Source organism: Ceratotherium simum, chromosome 12 (genome assembly GCF_057802395.1).
Source record: "Ceratotherium simum simum isolate JZ-2026a chromosome 12, ASM5780239v1, whole genome shotgun sequence".
Classification (NCBI taxonomy): Eukaryota; Metazoa; Chordata; class Mammalia; order Perissodactyla; family Rhinocerotidae; genus Ceratotherium; species Ceratotherium simum.
The window spans coordinates 72,217,620-72,237,468 of NC_141911.1; the positions used below are offsets into that span (position 1 = coordinate 72,217,620).

Here is a 19,849-nt window from a genome sequence, read left to right on the forward strand (position 1 = left end):
TATTTCCTCCCTTCTGCTTACTTTGATTTAATCTGCTCATTTTCTAGTTTTATAAGATTGAAGTTTAGATTATTGGAGATCTTTCTTCTTTTTTAATATAGGCATTTACAGATATAGATTTCCCTATAACCAATACTTTAGCTGTATCCCATAAGTTTTGGCATATTGTGTTTTCATTTTATTAATCTCAAAATACCTTTTAATTTCACTGTAATTTCTTCTTTCAGCCATTGGTTATGAGCATGTTGTTTAATTTCCACATATTTTTGAATTTCCCCAATTTCCTTCTGTTGATTTCTAATTTCATTCCATTGTGATGGAAGAATATATTTTGTATAATTTCAATCCTTTTAAATTTGAGACTTGTTTTGTAGCCTAACTTATGGTCTATCAACATCTCTATGCACTTCAAGAATGTGTATTCTTGTGTTGTTGGTGGGTGGAGTGTTCTATAGATGCATGTTGGGTCTGATTGGTTTTTAGGAATTTAAAGTCTTCTATTCCCTAGTTGATCTTAAGTCTAGTGTTTTATCCTTACTGAAGCTTTATCTTTCTGTTCCTCAAACTGGATAATCTCAGCTGACCTATCTTCAAGTTGACTGATTCTTCCTCCTGCCAGCTCAAATCTGCTGTTCAATACCTTAGTGATCATACTTACTTATTATATCCAGAATTTGTTCTTTTAAAATAATATTTGTCTATTTATTGGTATTCTCTATTAGTTGAGACCCACAAGTTTTTTGAAAGAAAAAATATACTCGAACATAGTGAATTTTTGTGAATGTAGATCTTGCACCTGTGGACTTCTAGGCCTTCCAACAGTGAATGCCAACAGAGATAAAGGTCCCAGGCCCCTCGGTGTATTGTCATTAAGGCCTTGTTACTGATATGGGGCCCCGGACCAGCAGCATGGGCATCACCTGGGGGCTGGTTAGAAATGCAGAATCTCAAGCCCCATCCCAGATCCACTGAGGTAGCAGCTGCACTTTCACAAGATCTCCAGGTGACTCCCAGGCACATTAAAGTGTGAAAATCAGTGGGCAGAGGTCCTGGAATCCCACCCCCACTTGCAGAGCCTTCAAGGAACCACATACCACTTTTAAGAATGGCAATTTTGCATTTATTTATATGCCTTTAACAAATTTCTCTTTTTCTTTCACATTGAAACCCCACAAGGGGAAGTCTGTTTACTATTGTAGCCGAGTCACGCAGAGAGTAAGTGCCGTAAAATTGATCAAGTGAATCAGTGAACTGGAGGCTGGATCCCCACACTTATCTGCTTCCTCCAACCCCCAACCTCAAATAGGATTCACAAGAGGTTTCACTTCTTAATTACCATCCTCAGAAAACCTCAGCTCTCTATGTTCTCCTAGGGATGATTAGGAAGGATCTCTGAGATAAGGAAACTATAGTTTTTCTTTATGTTTTGCCTAAACTATGTATTACCCAAAATGTGAGACTCCCAGCTGCTAAGAGTTCTTATTGGAAAGAAAGAAGCCATTGGCATATTCTCTATAATCCTGCGTGATTTCATTAGTTTTGTTTCCTTACAGTTGTTTTCTCCATCAGAAAAGGTTATTGGAATATGAGTAAAATGTCATAAATTAACAGAATCAACTATAAAAAAGACTTCACTTATAATTCATATATATAGTTTACCCTGTCTTTCCATAAAAGGATTTGAGGCAAATGTTTACAACTGAACGAGATTTAAGAAAACATAACTAAAGCAATTTGCTAAGGTACATGTGTTGTGATCTTCTGATCTCTTTCCCTGCACGTGCTGATGAAAAGTGTCTCGTAATTTATAACCTAGAAAGCATAATAGTGTGAGCAATATCTCTGTCCCCAGTCTTCCAAGCAGTAAAGGGGGTTCTACTATGGATGGCTTTTGTGAAATATCAAACTACCTCAATATTCTTCTCCCAATTAAAAGAAAAACAAAAAAACCCTCAAAACAACAAGAAACAGACAACTGATATTAAGTGTTTTTATTTACAAAGAATTATTTTTATTTGGCTGTTTGGAAAACCACTAACATTTTTCACTTTAGAAAACATTAAATAATAAACGAGATGTTATACAGTACTTTGGATAACTTCTTCCATCAGTTTAGTGCAATGTATTATTGGCACCTAAAGTGAAATTTTCAATTATTTTCCCCTTTCTTCTTTAGTTGTGCAGTTATATGACCAAAAAGGAAGTGAATCATTAAAAATGGATCTAAGGCCATATTTTCCGACACCTACCCAAAGGCTCACTGATTTATATTCCCCCTCTGGCCCTGCCTCCACCAAGTCCAATGACAAAAGATATTCTACTGTACCTATTGTTCAAAAAACATCACTATTTTGTGGAAGTCGGGAGATTCCAATGATAAGAGAAACAGAATTATACTGATTGGGTGAAGGGCAGGGCCTGGCAGTGGTGATGGGATGGGCTTCTTATCAGTAGCCGAGTTGTCACACATGTTGCAGAGAGAATGCACCAGGTAAAAAAATCTCTCTCAACTGTGTTCTTTGCTATGGTCTCTTAAAAAATTTGAAACATCCACTGAGCAAGTGAAAGGGTGATACCTTTACCAAGAAAAAAAATCACCACCACATTAGGACATTACTGAGATACTAAGATCTGTCCATCATACTCTCTTTTAGAATAAATCGGTTTTGGTTTTTTTTTTTTTTTTTGCTTTTGTTTTAACACTGCTAGGTTTGCCATAAAGGGAGAGACATCGTAGTGAGCTCAGCTTTAGCGGGCTTTTCCGCTTTGACTCCTCTCCATTAGGAGGCCAAGCGAGAAATGCCCACAGTAGATCCTGGCCTACTCTAAATTACCTCGTCTGGAGATTTGCATTACATAGTAACAAGATTGAAACATCTTTTGGGAGACTCTGTAATCTGTTAATCTATCAGGTAAGAATATCTTTAGCCATTTTAAATAGACAAATTTTTATCTAATTTTTTTTTTTTTTTTTTTTTTTTTTTTTTTTTAAAGATTTTATTTATTTTATTTTTCCCCCCAAAGCCCCAGTGGATAGTTGTGTGTCGTAGCTGCACATCCTTCTAGTTGCTGTATGTGGGACTCGGCCTCAGGATGAATGGAGAAGTGGTGCCTCGATGAGCACCCGGGATCCGAACCCGGGCCACCAGCATCGCAGCGCACGCACTTAACCACCAAGCCACAGGGCCGGCCCTATCTAATTTTTTAAAAGACTGAAAACAAAAAAGACACAGAGTCACACTTCTTTTTTTACAAAGGATTCTAATTGAACAACTGTCTCTGCCAGGAAATGCTCCCTCACCCTCCAGCCTCAGCCTGTTTCCTCTGGTTCTATTCTTAGTGCATACGGAGGACAGCGGGTCACCCTGCTCTCTGTACCCACCCTTCACACACTTGAAAACCAGCAATGGTTTGCCCTTCAGTCTTCTCTTCTCCAGGCTGAATACTCCCAGTTCCTTTAATTTGTCATTATAGATCTTTTTTTCCAACCCTTTAATCATCTTTGTGATTCCTGGCAAAAACAGCAGAAAATATTTTGATTACTTAATCAGAAATGAAGAAAAGCCTCAGGGGTAAGTTGCCTTTTACGAGTTATGTACTGTTTTAACGTGAAGGTAACATATGCAGGGAGGGGATATAGTCGGGGGTTCATGGATCTTAGCATCCCGACCTCGTCCTGCTGCTCTAGTGTGTGTGAGCCCCACTCCAGCACATCCACGGCCTCGCAGCGCGGGACTTGCTTCCCCTCCCCTCCTGACATGGGAGCACGCGAGTCATGAGCTAGATCTGCCTAAATTTGTGCTGATTTAAAAATTGGCACGACAGTCTGTTCCAACGGAGCTTCCCTCACGCCCCGCTCACCCTGTTTCCACAAACACAATCTTTCCTCCACAACAACCAGCAAGTTTACCAAGCGGCCTACAGCTTACCAGAGGGAGCCATGTTGTCACGGTAAAAGCTGTTGGTTGTAAAGTGTAACCTGAAACAGTGAGGGTTTTACATGTTAACTGCAGTTTCTTGTCTACCTGAATGGTTGACTATCCTTTGGAGCGATCAAATCAAGGCCATTAAAAAATTCACTGATCCCTCCACATCATCACCACAGCCTAACACCTCTTGCAGTTTTCTGGTGCCCCCAGCACAAGGTCATGGGACTGGACGACATTTCACTCCGTGTTGTTTTAACTCGAGAGCACAAGCTGCCTTTTCCCTTGCAACTAGAGTCTGTGAGTATTAGAAACATGTAACTACTTAATATCAATAGCACATTTACACAAACACACTACTACTAACGAGGGATTACATGCCCACTCTACACAACTGTCTTAAAAAGAAAAATACAGATAACAAGGATAAATGCATCTTGATATGTGACACGCCCTTCTTTACAAACTGAATGGCAGTAAGTCAGAGTTCAGGTCAGGCCAGAACTAACAAGCGAAGAGGAGAAACCAATTCCACACGCACAACAACTACATCAGGGGAAGTCAGTTCTACTTGGGGACAACACTGAACAGATAATAGGATGGCCATTTGCACAGATTTCTTTTGAAAACTTCTCCCATAATTTGCTACAAAGAACACCTCGTAACCAGGATGAAGGATGGTATAGGTCACACATTACGTGGCCTTCCTAAAAGAGACAGGACAGCAGGTAACACTCAAACATGGTGGGATGTGTCTACAGGTGCCCCTTGTACTTCAAGGAGACTGTCACTGTTCATTGGGATTGCACAAAAGCAGGCCAGCAAGACGCAGGTCACCCACCAGACTTTTCCTGACCCACTGACCACTCTTCTCCTAGGCCTGATAAGAGGGAGGAGAGGACAGGAGGTGAGGATGGGAAAAGAGGAGGAAGGGACGTGGGAGTCCATTGCTAGTTGTGGAGTTGCTCCCGTTCTTCAGAGCAGTGGCCTTTTTTCAAGCTCACATCATCCAGTGCAATCTCCCCAGTGTGACCACGCCTTTTTTCACCTTTGAAGATGACCTAGGGAAAGAACACACACACCAGTCAAGTCTCCTCTGCCCTTTTCAATGCCCCTCATTTAGCAAAATAAAGGCCAACTTTCCCTACAACTAAATAGTAAACTTACTTAACAGAAGGAAAGACTAAAACAGGGTTGCCACTGTCACCTGAGGCTTGCCTTTTGGTAGAAACTTCAATCATCAGTAAACTTAATCAGACCACAATACTCAGAATCAGTTACTCTTTAAGACGCCATTTAAACTATAGACTCCTTCAATTTGGGAATGCTTATGAAGTGGACACTTCTGTCAAAGATTACCAAGCTTGGAAGTAAAGAGTGTGGTGGGACAGAAGGTACAGAAATGAAGAGCCCACGATCTGAAAGACCATAACCACGCACCTATCTCAGATGCTTCCTAGTTCCCTGTCTGGGTAGATACAGCTCTGTTGCCTAAAACGGAACAGAACTACACACTATAATCCAGCCACGGTGCTGTTCTACTTATGTGAAGGCCAAACACTCACGATTGTTGATTTTATCTTCTGCAGAGCATCCTCGCTCCTTTAAAAACAAAAGCCTTTCTATGCTTGAAACTATTTGAAATGATTTATTGTCTTGTTTCTCCAAACAATATAAACATTAAAAATTTAAAGAAAAAAAATCCAAAGAGTATAACAAAATCTAAGACTCTGATAAAAGCTGTATTAATGGAGTCTATGTTTTTTAAAGTAGTTTCTAGAAACCATACCTATAGGCATAGATGCAGAATCTCTTAATAGCAACAGTTTTATAGGCATCCACCTAAAGAAGACCCTTCTCCAAATACATTCCTTATTTTGGTGGGTGTTATAGACCATTTTATTGCTACCTAAGACTTGATAACTAAAGAGAAAATTTGCATATTCAATCAAAGCTTTCCCATATCCTGTCCTGAATGGAACAGTACCTTCTAAGTATATTGTTGTGGGTTCCCACCCAAGGCTGCTTAACTATCATCTCAGAGGCAAAGGAAAAATAATTGGACTTTAAAGAAACACTTTAGGGTAACTCACGCTGGTAAAAGTTTGAAATACAAGGAGTTAAAGGAAAAGGAAAAGCAGGTACAGTTCAACTCGCCACCCTGCCCTTTGAAGATTCTGTTGAATAACTTAAAAAATTTTTTCAATTCCTAATTTTTTTCATTAAAAATAGGGGATTTTCCCCAGGGTGGGGGAGTGGTGGTGGTCAGAGGTTGCAATGAGGAAGGTATGAAGAAGCAAAAAGGGATTCTAGAAAGAGGCTGTGAGCAGAGGCATCATGCCCAGAGGACACACAAACCCTCCTGCCTGGATTAATGAAGAGATGGGCCTTTGCAGTCAGACCCAAGCCCCTGTGAAAGGAGAACGTCCAGGTTCTGCCTCTTGGGGGTTCTACTTACACTCTTGACGTCAGCCCCTCGCAAGGTGATCTGCGTCTGCCTCCAGCCGTGGCCACCATTCCTTCCCCACAGGGCCGCGCCGTGGGCGCCGTGTTTCCTCACCAACACCTGGAGCGCGCCGGCGCGCAGCCCCGCCACCCTGTGCCTGAACGACAGGCACAGGTGCCCTGAGTGCACGCGGGCGCCGAGCGGGAGCACCAAGCGGGCGGCTCTGCCCCCTGGGCCTTCGGCTTCCGAGACTCTCAGATACTGCCCACCTGGAATGGGAAAGGAGGCCATGTGTGTCCGTGCCGACGCCCCTTTCGAGCACAAACAGCACGGACAGGAGTTCCACTTTTTTTGTTCTAAGAAATCCCAAACTGTGACAGTCATTTGTGAAGAATTCCAGTCTTTTGAAGGAGAAAAACATGACTTATTTCTACGCTTGTCTTAAGTTCTACAGTTTTTGTTTACAGAAAACACTCACTCTGTTCATGGAGGGTACATGTTGTGCCAACAACATACAACAATCAGTAATCCCGACACTGCATAATTCCAGTGGAATACGCTCAGACGCAGGTGCACACACACACATCCACCACCTCCTGACCCTCACCAATTCACGATGATGATGTCAAGCTGCCTGCGGGTTGGGTGGTTGACTCTAAGTGGCCAGGGAGAATTTTCTACGTGGATAATTAACCTCTGGGCAGTAGAGCAGCTGGTGATTTAAAGGGCACTAGATTTGTCTCTTTCCTCTCTCTACTTCTTTTTAAAATCTCTAAAGAGAGAAGAGTCCTTTTAAAAAAGTCAGTTTGCTCTGCCTCTCACACTGGAGTACACGTCACCTCAGGAAGATGCAGAGGCATTCTGGAAATGCTCCACGTCTTCCTGGAGCATCAACTTTACTTGGAGGTAGTAGTTTAAAACATTTTTGTATTAAATCCATAACATGATATATAATAAGATATAAATTTTCTATTACATATACATGAACACAAAACATTAATAAAAGCTTTCGCTTTGGACAGGTCACTTTGATGATGTCCTCAGATCTCTCGGGCTGCAGCTTGCGCCCCCTGTTAGAGGAACTGCAATTAAGGAAAAACGGTTTCAGCAGAAGTGGAGTGGAGCACGCTGGCTCTCCAGAGGGAGAGTTGTGAGCAGTATTCTGACACTCAATCCATGTACCCACGACACCCCCTCAGGCTGCCGAACCGCAGCCAACTGAAAACACGCTGTGCGCCAACTGCTGTGTCCATAGGAAAAATGTGGTTGGAATGCTGAACACACGCATCTGTTTGGGGAGGAATCCCACTTATTTTTCAGTGAAAAGGTAAACCATCATTTCTTGTTTATGCTTAATCCGTATAAGACATGATAAGGTTTGGGATGTCCCCCTATTCTTCAAGGGATTTCTCTACCCAAGGCCCCGCTGAAGTGTCATAGGACCAAACAGGTGCTTTCTGTGCACTTACGACGTGCCAGGCTCTGTGGCCAGTGCCCTCCGGGGAGCATCTCATGTAACCCTGCTACCAAGCCCTCGAAGTGAACACCGGTTAGGCTTGTTTTGCAGATGCAGAAGCTGAGGCCTGGAGAGCTGAAGTCACCCAAGGTGTCACCTGGCCAGTAAGTGGCAGAATAACGGTTTCATTTCAGAACTGCCTGACTCCTATTCTGCACCTGCTGCTCTCAGACTGGATTCACTGGTTTACTCGTTTCTCTCCCAAACCACCCCATTACGTTCTAGCACATGGTAGGAGTTTAATGCTGTTTGTTGAATAAATGATGTTCTAAGAATACAGCAAAAAACTGCAGGAAAATAGGTCCTTGAGTCACGTATTTGACTCAACAAACACATACACACAATATTTCTTATCCTCCTTCTGCCCTCACCGCCACCCCACCAATTAATCAAAACAATGTTTTGGGCCAAAATATCTGGATGGATTTTAAATGTCTCCTGGTAAGTCAGCTTTTGAATCATCACAGGTATTTTGGTTAAGACTAAGATATAAGGTTGTTACAGTTAACCTGCAAGTTTCAAGAAAACAAGGATTAAGCCCTGTGGAATGTAACTAAGAACACTCTGCCAGACGCTCCCAGCAAACAAGACAACGCAACGAACCAAGGCCTCCAGCCAGTCCAATTATCCCAGTGCAGGGAGCTCAGCTCTCAACGCAAACTCAGGGAGGAGGCTGCGACTGCCCTCCCTCTGGGGGACTGCTCTGTGCGCACCAGGGGTTCCACCGTTGTTTTTTTACATGAAGAATTCTTTCCCTTTTTAATAAAAGAAAATGTTACAAGGTTGGAACAGTAATTAGGGAAAAATTGATCTAGCACCCAAATAATGACCTATTAAATAAAAATTGGGGGGCTGGCCCGGTGGCGTAGTGGTGAGGTTCGAGGGCTCTGCCTCAGCAGCCTGGGGTTCGCAGGTTCTGACGCCGGGCATGTACCTGTGCATCGCTTATAGAGCCACGCTGCGGCAGCGTCCCACATATACAGCAGAGGAAGACGGGCACAGGTGTTGGCCCAGGGCCAAGCTTCCTCAGCAAAAAAGAGGAGGATTGGCATCGGATATTAGCTCAGGGCTGATCTTCCTCACAAAATAAATAAATAAATAAATAAACAAACAAACAAATAAAACAAAAATTTCACTTCTGGTTCCAAAATACTGGCTTAAATACAAAATTACATTAAATATTTTCATGGTTCCATTTTCAAGCATCACAATGTCTAAAGTTTTTTTCGATAAATAATAGATGCTGCAAAACTCACCAGAAAGTTAGGTGGTAACATTTTAAGTGACTTATTTTTAATTCTATACTGGTTTGTGTCTTTATGATTTCAGTTTCCAACAGAATAACAAAATATCCATTGCTTTACCTGTTAACTGTGGGGTCAAAGGAAATGAGGGGAATTTTGCAGTGATTTTATTTATAATTTTTAGCCTAGCTGAGAAACCAGGCCAGGTAGAACTAAGATAATGATGGTTTGCTGGTATTTACCCCTTGAATGCAAATAGCTTAATTTTTTTCTAATAAAAGAAGTAGTGCGGGCCGGCCCTGTGGCTTAGCGGTTAAGTGCGTGCGCTCTGCCGCTGGCGACCCGGGTTCGGATCCCGGGCGCGCACTGACGCACCGCTTCTCCGGCCATGCTGAGGCCGTGTCCCACATACAGCAACTAGGAGGATGTGCAACCATGACATACAACTATCTACTGGGGCTTTGGGGAAAAAAAATAAATAAATAAATAAAATTAAAAAAAAAAAGAAATAATTCTTTAAAAAAAAAAAAAAAAAAAAAAGAAGTAGTGCATGCCCAGAGGAGAAAAAAGATAAAATAGAAAAGCATAAAGAGTTTAAATAAACCATAATCTCCAAACCCAGAGATAACTACTAACATTCTGATTTCTGAACTTTTCCTATGTAAATGCATGCACACAAATGCACATGAATATGAACATTTTTTGCAGTGTTATAACTTGCTTTTTTCATTAACTATATCATAGCCATTTTTCTATGTCAACAAATACAGATATTTTTCACAGATGAAAGTATGCATTAATAATTTAGCCAATTTCTTATTGAAGAATATTTAAGTTGTTTCCAAATTTTCACTTTTTTTTAAGATAAAAATACCGGAAAATAGTAAGACAAGCAAAAAAATTTAAAAATATTTGCAACACATGAAAAAGGGCCAAGTTTCCTATTTACATAAATAACTTTTACAAATCAATAATAAAAACACAAAAGAAAAATAAAAGGCATCAGAGAAAAAATAAGTTAAATATATGAAAAGATGGTCAACTTTTCACAGTAAAAGAAATGCTAATTAAAATGAGATGCCTCTTCATCTGTAAGCGTGGCAAAGAGAAAATAGTTTAATAAGATCTATGTTGGGGATGGTTCTTAAATATTGTTAGTGGGATCATAAATTGCTTCAACCCTTATGAAGGGCAATTTAGTAAAAGCTATCAAAATTTAAAATGCAAATTTCCTTTGACCCAGCAATTATACCTCTAGGAATTTATCCTACAGATATATTCAAACATATATGAAATGACATCATATATGTCATATGTCAAGGAGGGATGGAGGGAGAGCCGTGCATAAGAACGAGGGTGTCGTGTGTGTCCTGACAGAGGACAGTCTCCAACAGCAATGGCAAACACTATTTTAATGGTAACTCGGGGCTTTACGTACGTTTAGTAGATACTATTGATTATTGCCATTCAAGTAACAAGCTCAAGGTCAAAGCAAGTAAGTGACCCAGGCACTCGGGCTTCAAAGTCCTTGTTCTTCATGTTGACTCCTGAGATAATACTGTTAAGTGACTAAAGCACGGTACAGGAGAGGGTGCTGCTGTGCAGAACGTATTTCTGGAAAGGTAACCGAGAAACTGGGGAAGGCGACTGGGAGCCCCAGCTAGGGGGAGCTTTTATTTTCACTGTTGATTTACTTTTCCATTTATGTGTATTTCAAAACAATGTTTGTAATGCTGCATTAAACGTACTTGTATGTACACGCTGGCATACTCGTTATGTATTTATGTGAATTCCCTGAAGCCATCAGTAGCAGACAGACACTGGGTCAGTTGCCTTTAACCCTGGATCCCCAGAGATCAGGGTTCCAGGAGGAGGGCCCCAGGTCCAGCATGGGCATCTACAGGGAAAGGGTGTGAACTCAGGGCCACAGCTACACGCCTCAGCGCATTACCACGTCTGTCTGTTGGCAGCACGATTTTCCATTCCTTAGAGGAATGCGTTAATCTCACTATCTCACAATTAAGTTCAAGACTGAATGTGATAAACCCGAATGAGCACCAGCAAGGGCAGCTAGCAGCCAGCATAAGCACTTATTTTGCAGCTGTTTCTCAAGGTTGTAAGGTTATTTAACTGAGGGTTTTCTTAGAGATATTAGCAAATAAGAATATTTGCAAATCTGGATCTTGGATAAGAAATGCACAACATTAAAATCAGTCATAACTGGAAATCCAAACATGTTCCTTTACAAACAGTATAATCTAGATAGAAACAAGTAAACAATTAGCTTAGTAACTAGATAATATGCAGACATTTATTAAATTGCTTATACTCTTCTCTGGCCTCAGCACGTGATGCACACACACAGCCCCACCTAAACTTCCTAGAAGAAAAACAGGCCTGAGAAAGTGAGCTTCACTGCTCTTTTCCCATCAATATGGGGCTAGGATTCCCCAGCATATTTTAAAGAGCCCCACTTGATGGACAACGGGCATTCCTACCCCTTGTTCCAACCCTCTGCCATCCTTTGGTCTTCCCAGCCATTTTCCCAGCTAGAACCTGCCACTCACTGATCTCCTTGGGATTACCCCGCACATTCCATTCTGAGTCAGAGGCTCTCAGAGCCCGTGTAAGAGGTTTTCTAATCCCACCCTTATCCACTGCTCAAAACAACGTCGGGCCAGACGACACCCAGCCAAACGCCTCCACCGACAGAGAGCTCCCTACTTCCACATCAGCCTGATCTCTTCTTAGATATCTCTGACTGTTGGGAATTCCTTCTGAGAGTGAACAAAAATCCATCTCCCTGTAGTTTCACCTACTGATCCAACTTCTCATCCCCTGTGGGCACAGAACAACTGTGACAGGGCCGGCCCGTGGCTTAGCAGGTTAAGTGCGTGCGCTCCGCTACTGGCGGCCCAGGTTCGGATCCCGGGCGCGCACCAACGCACTGCTACTCCGGCCATGCTGAGGCCGCGACCCACATACAGCAACTAGAAGGATATGCAACTATGACATACAACTATCTACTGGGGCTTTGGGGAAAAAAAAGGAGGAGGATTGGCAATAGATGTTAGCTCAGAGCTGGTCTTCCTCAGCAAGAGGAGGAGCATTAGCACGGATGTTAGCTCAGGGCTGATCTTCCTCACAAAAAAAAAAAAAAGAAAAAAAGAACAACTGTGACAGATGCTGTTGGTCAAGTATCTGAAAAGCAGTCTGCTCCATTATTTCCTCTCCAGGCTCAACACTCTGGCTTCTCCATCTGTGGAAGTACCTTTCCATCCAGGTCATTCTCTCCTGAGCGACCTACAATTATCTCTACTCTTCTCAAACTAGAAAGAACCCATCAAAGTGTATTTTCCATTCTGGAAAAAAATACCATATTTCTATGGAAATGACCCAACTTTTTGGCAGCCATGACACAGGGTTCACTCACTGATTTCATTACCCACTAACACTCTGAAGTCTTTTCCTGCTAAGCCACGTCTCCCCTCCCATAGCTGTGCAGTTGGTTTCCAGACTATGAGCCATACCTTGTACTCGTCCCCATTGTGTGACCATTGAGCTAATCTTTGGACGCTGGCTGTGTCAGCACACACAGTCACTTCCTCCTCTGGCTCTGAGTCATCCACAGTTTGGTTAGTATGCCTTCAATATCCAAGTTCAACATTCAATTCATCCCAGTTGTTGGTAAACAGCCAGAGCAACCCCAGAAGAGCATCCTCCAGGGGCCAGACCAATCACCAGGAGTTATCCAGTCACCCAGGCAGCAGCCACTTCTTTCAGTTTGTTCTGTACTATCACAGCCAAATGACCATTTCAAACTTTTTTGTCTACCATTCTAATTTCCAATCCTCTTCTCATTTTTCTATCAGAGGCTAAGTGGAATTTGGGTCAGAAAAATTTAATCATTTACATATGTGATGAATAATAAAAAGTTGAAAGTACTAAATTGGTTCTAAAATAGAAAATTTAAATTCTAAAAATCAAGTCTTTTACCTGGACTGTCTATACAGAAGTGTAATGACTTCCTGAGTTTAGCATGAATTGCTCTCTCCAACGCACCTTACTTGAAAGAGTTATCCATTATGACCACGAACATTATTCACTATTCTATCATACATGGCTATAAAAATACTTCCTTCTGCACCAAACTACGTCAGGTCAGCGGTCAGCCAGATCGGAGACCCGAGGCCTGAGATCTGCTAATGGGATCACGCACACCACCACAAGAGACGGAGGCCACACTGTGGGTTAGTGGGGACCCCAGAACAACGCTGCAGATGTCCTGGGCACTGGACGCCTGAGAGGCTGCATGGGCAGACACACAGAGAGGCCTGGACAGGAGGCCGTTCTGTAGCTCCTGGCCTTAGGAAGGGTATGTAATCTTCTGGGCCTTGGTACATCCTTTGTGGAAAAAAATAATACCTGCTTCACAGGGTGGCTAAGAGGATTAAATAAAATTAATGATGAGATGAGAAGTGAGTCAGGACTACAGCAGGTATTACACCATCTTGGCTTCTCTCTTATTCACAGGTAGCTGTGACATTAATAATAATGTCGTCTTGCTCAGGGTTAACCTTCAGTGAGTGACAGACTGAACACAGGAATGAGAGGGACTGTACAGCATGTTTGCATTAAAAATTATTATGTAGCTAAAAGAAACCCAAAACTCCATTTGAATTTATTGAATATTCATATTTTTAAAAGCTTACCTCAAATTTTCCTTTTTAAATATCTCTAATATTTCAATCTTATAGGATCTAATGAATTTATTTTTGGACTAATTCTTTAATACCTTGCTACCCAAAATGTGCATCAAGGACTGTAGGTTTCCCCAAGGAACTGTGAGAAATGCACCAAAATCTGCATGGTAACCAGGCCCCAGCTGATCTGTGGCACATGGGCATTCGAGAAGAACTGGTTTAACAGGCACATCCTCTCTCGGGCTAACTTTTGTGAGTTCTGTGTTCCATCTATATATCTGGGATAGTACTTAAGAACTAGGCTTTTAAATCAAATAACATACTTTTTTTCCCACATCTTATATCTTTCATTCTTAAGTCTGGAATCACAAGCAGAAAAAGCAAAAAAAGAAAGCAAACTCCTCACCCTCCCATTACGTTGGCCTCACCCATAAAGATTTAATTACTGAGGAGAGGGGAAAACCAACAACGTGTAGCTTTGCTTCCTGACACAAGACGACAAAACATCTTATAAGCACTAACACTTTAGATTAATAGGAAGCGTGCAAGTTAAAAGTCTGTTAATTTTCCAAGGGACTATGTCTAAATCCACCTCTCTAACAACAGTCTTCTGTGGCATAAGTCGTGGTAATTTATAACTAATTTCTCCAGCATCCAAGTTAGATTGAAAGTTTTTTCAGAGAGGTATTCACAACTTCACAGAAATTTCACTGTCTCCTTCTACACCTCAAATCTTAAAAAAAAAAAAAAAAAAGAGGACATAATTGAGAAAACAACCAGGGACACCACCATGGCTGATGGACAACTATATTGTTCCTTTTATGCCTGGGAATGGGGCATGACAAATAACTTGAAAATTACGTGTTAGAATGAGTCTAAACGTTTTATTTACCAAGCTTTTTGAGAGAAATTAGCTGGCCTTTTAATGAACCATTCGTCTTCCCATAATATAATTCTAGTTGATAACAAATTCAGTTCACTTTAAAAAATGGAATATAAATGCTGGACGAGATCTTTCTTTACCCTCCTCGTTAAGTACACACACAGCTGTGTTACAATTACTTGATGGGCAGAACGAGGCCCTCGGGTAGCTGGATGACCGGTTTACCTGCTGGATCCCTCACAGGTTCCCAGTGCACGTCACGGTCCTTCTCCCTCATCCATCCACAGAGCCCATGGTCAAAATTACAGCTGTGTATCAGAACACCTGCAAGGCAAGGACCAGAAAGATGAGGAGACCACAACCAACAACAGAAACGAACGTGTGAACCAGGGTCTCTATGCACCAAGTGTTCCATCCTCATTTAACAACCCCCCCAGAACTTCTCTCCATGAGCTCAAAAGGAAACCACACGAATCCCTTCTCAGCACAACTGCGCGTGTGCTCAGCTGTAAAAATAGAACACACATGTGTTGCCAAATCATGACCTTGTTACATCATCACTTATAAATTATGATTTCCTCCTCATAGTTTAAATGCTTTATTTTTCAACAAGATGATGATGATTCATAATTATTTTTGCTCAACTGATTGAACTATAAAGGAAACCAAGTTGTAAAAAAATATGTATAATTTTCCCAGATGTAACCAATCTACAATTTAAAAGTTCTCTTCATGAAATGGAGGGAAACAATAAAATGTCATTATAATGGTACCAAGAATCTAAGAATCTACCTGGATCATCCTTTGCTTCATCATCTGCACTGACTCCTCTTTCAATTTCAAATATTTCAAACAAGTCATTTGAAGGCTGCCGCGGAACTGCAGGAGAGAGAGGTTTTGTTCTGTTTGGATGAGGTATTGATAAACAGGCATTATTACCTTTAACAACGGGGTGGGGGGAAAGACCTTGGCATTTCACTCATCTGGAAGAATCCAAGATATTAATTACATTTCACATGAAGTTTTTTCTGCGGTGACTTTAAAATTTATCTGGGTAGAATTTTAAAAAATGGTTTTTGGAAGTTTCTAAAATTCAACATAAAAATACACTAAAAGGGCTTCATCTGGAAAATACCTTTTAAAAGAGCTACCAATTTCTAGCAAAATACTCATCTCTATGAAATTCTAAAATTCGCATCTAGGAAAGGTACTTGATGAACTCAAATTAAGGCTGTTTTAATGGAAAAAGGCTGCAACCGCAGGGAATGGTTAGCGGTCTAACCACAGCATCCTGACCTCTCCAGCGAGCTCTGCCCCTGGGCACTTTCTCTGTATTTCCTACCACGCCCTCCCCCGCTTCCGCAGGCTCCCTGGCTCCTTTGCACTCACAACCCACCCCCAAACACGCAGCCTGTCCAATCGTGGCCTCATTCTCACGGCCCAGACTGTCCCAGCCCGGGATGCTCTCCTTCCTGCTAATCAACCTGGCAAATGTCCCTCTGCGTTCAGGGCCCAGCATAAAGATCACTGCTGGGTGAAAACGTTCAGGCCCCAGGTGAATTAAATTCTGCCCCCTGCACTCGGACGGCGCACGTTTACAACCTCTATGACACTCTTTCATAAAGAACTGCAGCCATTCACACACACGCGTGTCTGTCCCTCTGCTGTCTCTGAGGTCTCGGGGGGGCATCGGTCATGTCTTATTCAGGTGGCATTTCCAGGGCTTGACCTGGTGACAGGCACTCAGTGAGTGTTCCCTGAACAAACGTGAAGATCTCGTCAGAAACCCATGTACTGCGTCAGTCTTTTTCTGCAAATGAGACAAGTGGGACAGAGCTCAAGAATCCACTTAAAAAATGGATTCATTTAACTCATTAGTTATTCTTTCCCTGTATATTTGATTGCCACCCACGTGCCCAGCCCCAGAAGAGGCCAGGAGCCGGGGTGAGAGGGGTGGACACGCCCCACAGGGCCTGGCCCTCAGGAAGCCTGCATCCCACGGGAGAGCAAACTTTCAATACGGACAACACGACAATTCTAACTTCCGACGAGGCCAGGAGGGAAACATCACCAGGTGACGTCATGGAGAGTAACTGGGGGGTGGGGGGCACTGGGGACAGCGGGGAGGGGAATTCTTGGCCAAAAACCAGAGAATACTCCCTTTTCTTTGCCAGAACTTACATTAATTAGCTCTATTTTTATAAGGCAGGGAGTAAACGCTGTAGAACACCAAGGAACAGGCATCAGTCGAAACAGTTCTTTCTCAACAATGTTTCTATTATTTTTAGCAAGAATTTTTTGAATTAAATAACAATTCCATAATATTTGCACTGATTTTTTTAGCTTACTGCTTTTGAAGTTTTTTCCTTTTTGTTTCAAAAGCCCAAACAGTGAAGCCCCTTCCCTTCCCCTACACTCACCTGTACCCCTCCTGAGAAGGATGGAAGGAGAGAAGATGCTCAACAGACAGCATCCAGGGCACGACCTCATCGCAGGTGCACTGGGGGTGCGGCACCTGCGCCCTCCTCCACACCCAATGACTGACAGCCATGCCATCCAATCACAGCTTTCCTTCCCTCATGTGGGGCTCTGAGAGGGAGACTGCCTCTTACTAGAAATACTATAAAGTTGTAGGCAAGCGTGCTTCATTTCTCATGACATAGAGAAAGTTAAAAAAAAAAAAAAAAAACTCTAGAACAATCATTTTTTTGTTCCCTTCTCTTGCTGTAACTTAGGCAAATTATCTCTGGACTGGAATAGCTCAAAGCTTACAGTACCATATTTCAGGGGGCATTATGGCAGTTTGTCAGCCCCCTTTTTTCCAGACGAAGGGTGGTCAAATGATAAACAGAGTCTTGGTGTGGAGGGGAGGATCATCCCAAGGTTTCCTGGCACAGGGGGAGATCAAGGAGGGCCCCTCTGAAGAAGCACCATGTAGACTGAGAGGGCATGGGAAGAAGGTGGAACCTTCAAAGCAAAAAGCAAAGTGTTGGGGTGGAGGAAGAGTGTTTCAGGCAAGAACTACAAAGTGCTCAGAACATTTAGAGAAAGGAGTTCCCGGTGTCTGGAGGATGCTGGGAAATGGAGAAAGCGGCAGGGGATGAGGTTGAAGAGAAAGGAAGGGACGAGATCACATATTTTGAAAAAGCGACCCAAAGCATTACACATCCAACAACCTACAAAGCGTGAGATGGCTCATTCGTATTTTAGGCACTGGGTTTCCAGGAACTGTTTAATTTAGCAGTGGAAGATCAGCACACCTTCACTGCAACTCACTGGGGAAAGCACCAAGGAATTTGGGGACCTGAAATGCTCAGCAGCTATTAGTTCTCACAACTCTGTGAGTTCTACTCTGTAACTCTGCCAAATTATTGAGCTAATTCTCCTTCCTCACACTTACCAGGATGGATTGCTGAGAGCATCCCACTGATGTGTCAAGAGAAGGTACCCTACCCACTCCCCGGTATGTTTTACAGTTGATGTGAAATAAGTAGTGGAAAATAATCAATATGATATCAATTATGTACAAGAAAAACAAATGAACAAACAAATGGACTAGAAAAAAGAGTGATAAGAAATACACCCCCCATGCATATATGGTCAATTAATTTACGACAAAGGGGCCAAGAACATACAATGGGGAAAAGACAGTCTCTTCAATAAAAGGTGCTGGGAAAACTGGACAGCCACATGCAAAAGAATGGAACTGGACCACTATCTTACACTACACTGTACACAAAATTAACTCAAGATGGATTAAAGACTTGAGTGTAAGACCTGAAACCATAAAACTCCTAGAAGAAAATATAGCAGTATGCTCCTTGACATTGGACTTGGCGCTTATTTTTTGGATTTGGCACCCAAAGCAAAAATAAACAAGTGGGACTACATCAAACTAGAAAGTTCCTGCACAGCAAAGGAAACCATCAACAAAATGAAAAGGCCAGCTACGGAATGGGAGAAAATATTAGCAAATCATATATCTGATAAGGGTTTAATATCCAAAATACATAGAGAACTCATACAGCTCAATGGCGAAAAAAACAATCTGATTGAATGGGCAGAAGATCTGGATTGACATTTTTTCAAAGATGACACACAGATGGCCAACAGATACCTGAAAAAGTGCTTAACATCACTAATCAACAGGGAAATGCAAATAAAAACCACAATGAGATACACCTCAGATCACAATGGCCATCATCAAAAAAAAGAAAAAAGAAATGTGTTGGCGAGGATGTAGAGAAAAGAGAACCCTTGTGCACTGTTGGTGGGAATGTAAACCAGTGCAGCCACCATGGAAAACAGTATGGAGGCTCCTCAAAAAATTAAAAATAGAACTATTATATGATCCAGCAATTCTACTTCTGGGTATTTATCCAAAGAAAACAAAAACACTAATTTGAAAAGATATATGCACCTCCATGTTCATTGCAGCATTACTTACAATAGCCAAGATATGGAAGCAACCTAAGTGTCCATCTATGGATGAATGGATAAAGAAGATGTGGTGTATATATATATACAATGGAATATTGCTCAGCCACAAAAAAGAAGGAAATCCTGCCATTTGCGACAACAGAGATGGACCCTGAGAGCATCATGCTACACGAAATAAGACAAATACCGTATGATCTCACTTCTATGTGGAATGTAAAAAACAAACAAACAAGCAAACAAGCTCACAGATACAGAGACCCAACCTCTGGTGGTTACCAGATGAGGGGGTGTTGGGGGTGGGAGAAATGGATGAAGGGGGTCAAAGGGAACAAGCTTCCAGTCATAAAATAAGTCATGGGATGCAATGTACAGCATGGTGACTACAGTTAATAATACTGTGTTACTAACTGAAAGTTGCTAAGACAATAGATCTTAAAAGTTCTCATCCCAAGAAAAAAAATTTGTAACTACGTATGGTGATGGCTGTTAACTAGACTTAGTGTCTAGTGCTCATTTTGCAACACATACAAATATTGCATCATTATGTGTACATCTGAAACTAATAAATGTTATATGTCTATTATACCTCAATAAAAAAATACCCCAATATGCCAATAGTGCTAGTCTGAGTATTGGAAGTAAAAGTGATATTTTTCTCATTTGTTGGTTTTTGTCTTTTGAAATTTTATAT

General features: G+C 41.8%; 1 protein-coding gene across 2 annotated transcripts in view; it reads right to left on the minus strand.

Annotated features, from left to right (window-relative positions):
• Positions 1-3,497: 3,497 nt before the first annotated feature.
• NPNT (nephronectin) overlaps positions 3,498-19,849 on the minus strand; it is a 76,770-nt gene continuing 60,418 nt past the window's right edge. For both annotated transcript variants that reach the window (XM_087437771.1, XM_087437770.1), the window contains 4 exons: positions 15,511-15,597; positions 14,944-15,042; positions 6,385-6,641; positions 3,498-4,987 (listed from right to left, as the gene is read on the minus strand). In XM_087437771.1, the coding sequence (XP_087293897.1) occupies positions 4,877-4,987; positions 6,385-6,641; positions 14,944-15,042; positions 15,511-15,597 (554 nt within the window). In that variant the 3' untranslated portion in view covers positions 3,498-4,876. The remainder of the gene's footprint in view (positions 4,988-6,384; positions 6,642-14,943; positions 15,043-15,510; positions 15,598-19,849) is intronic.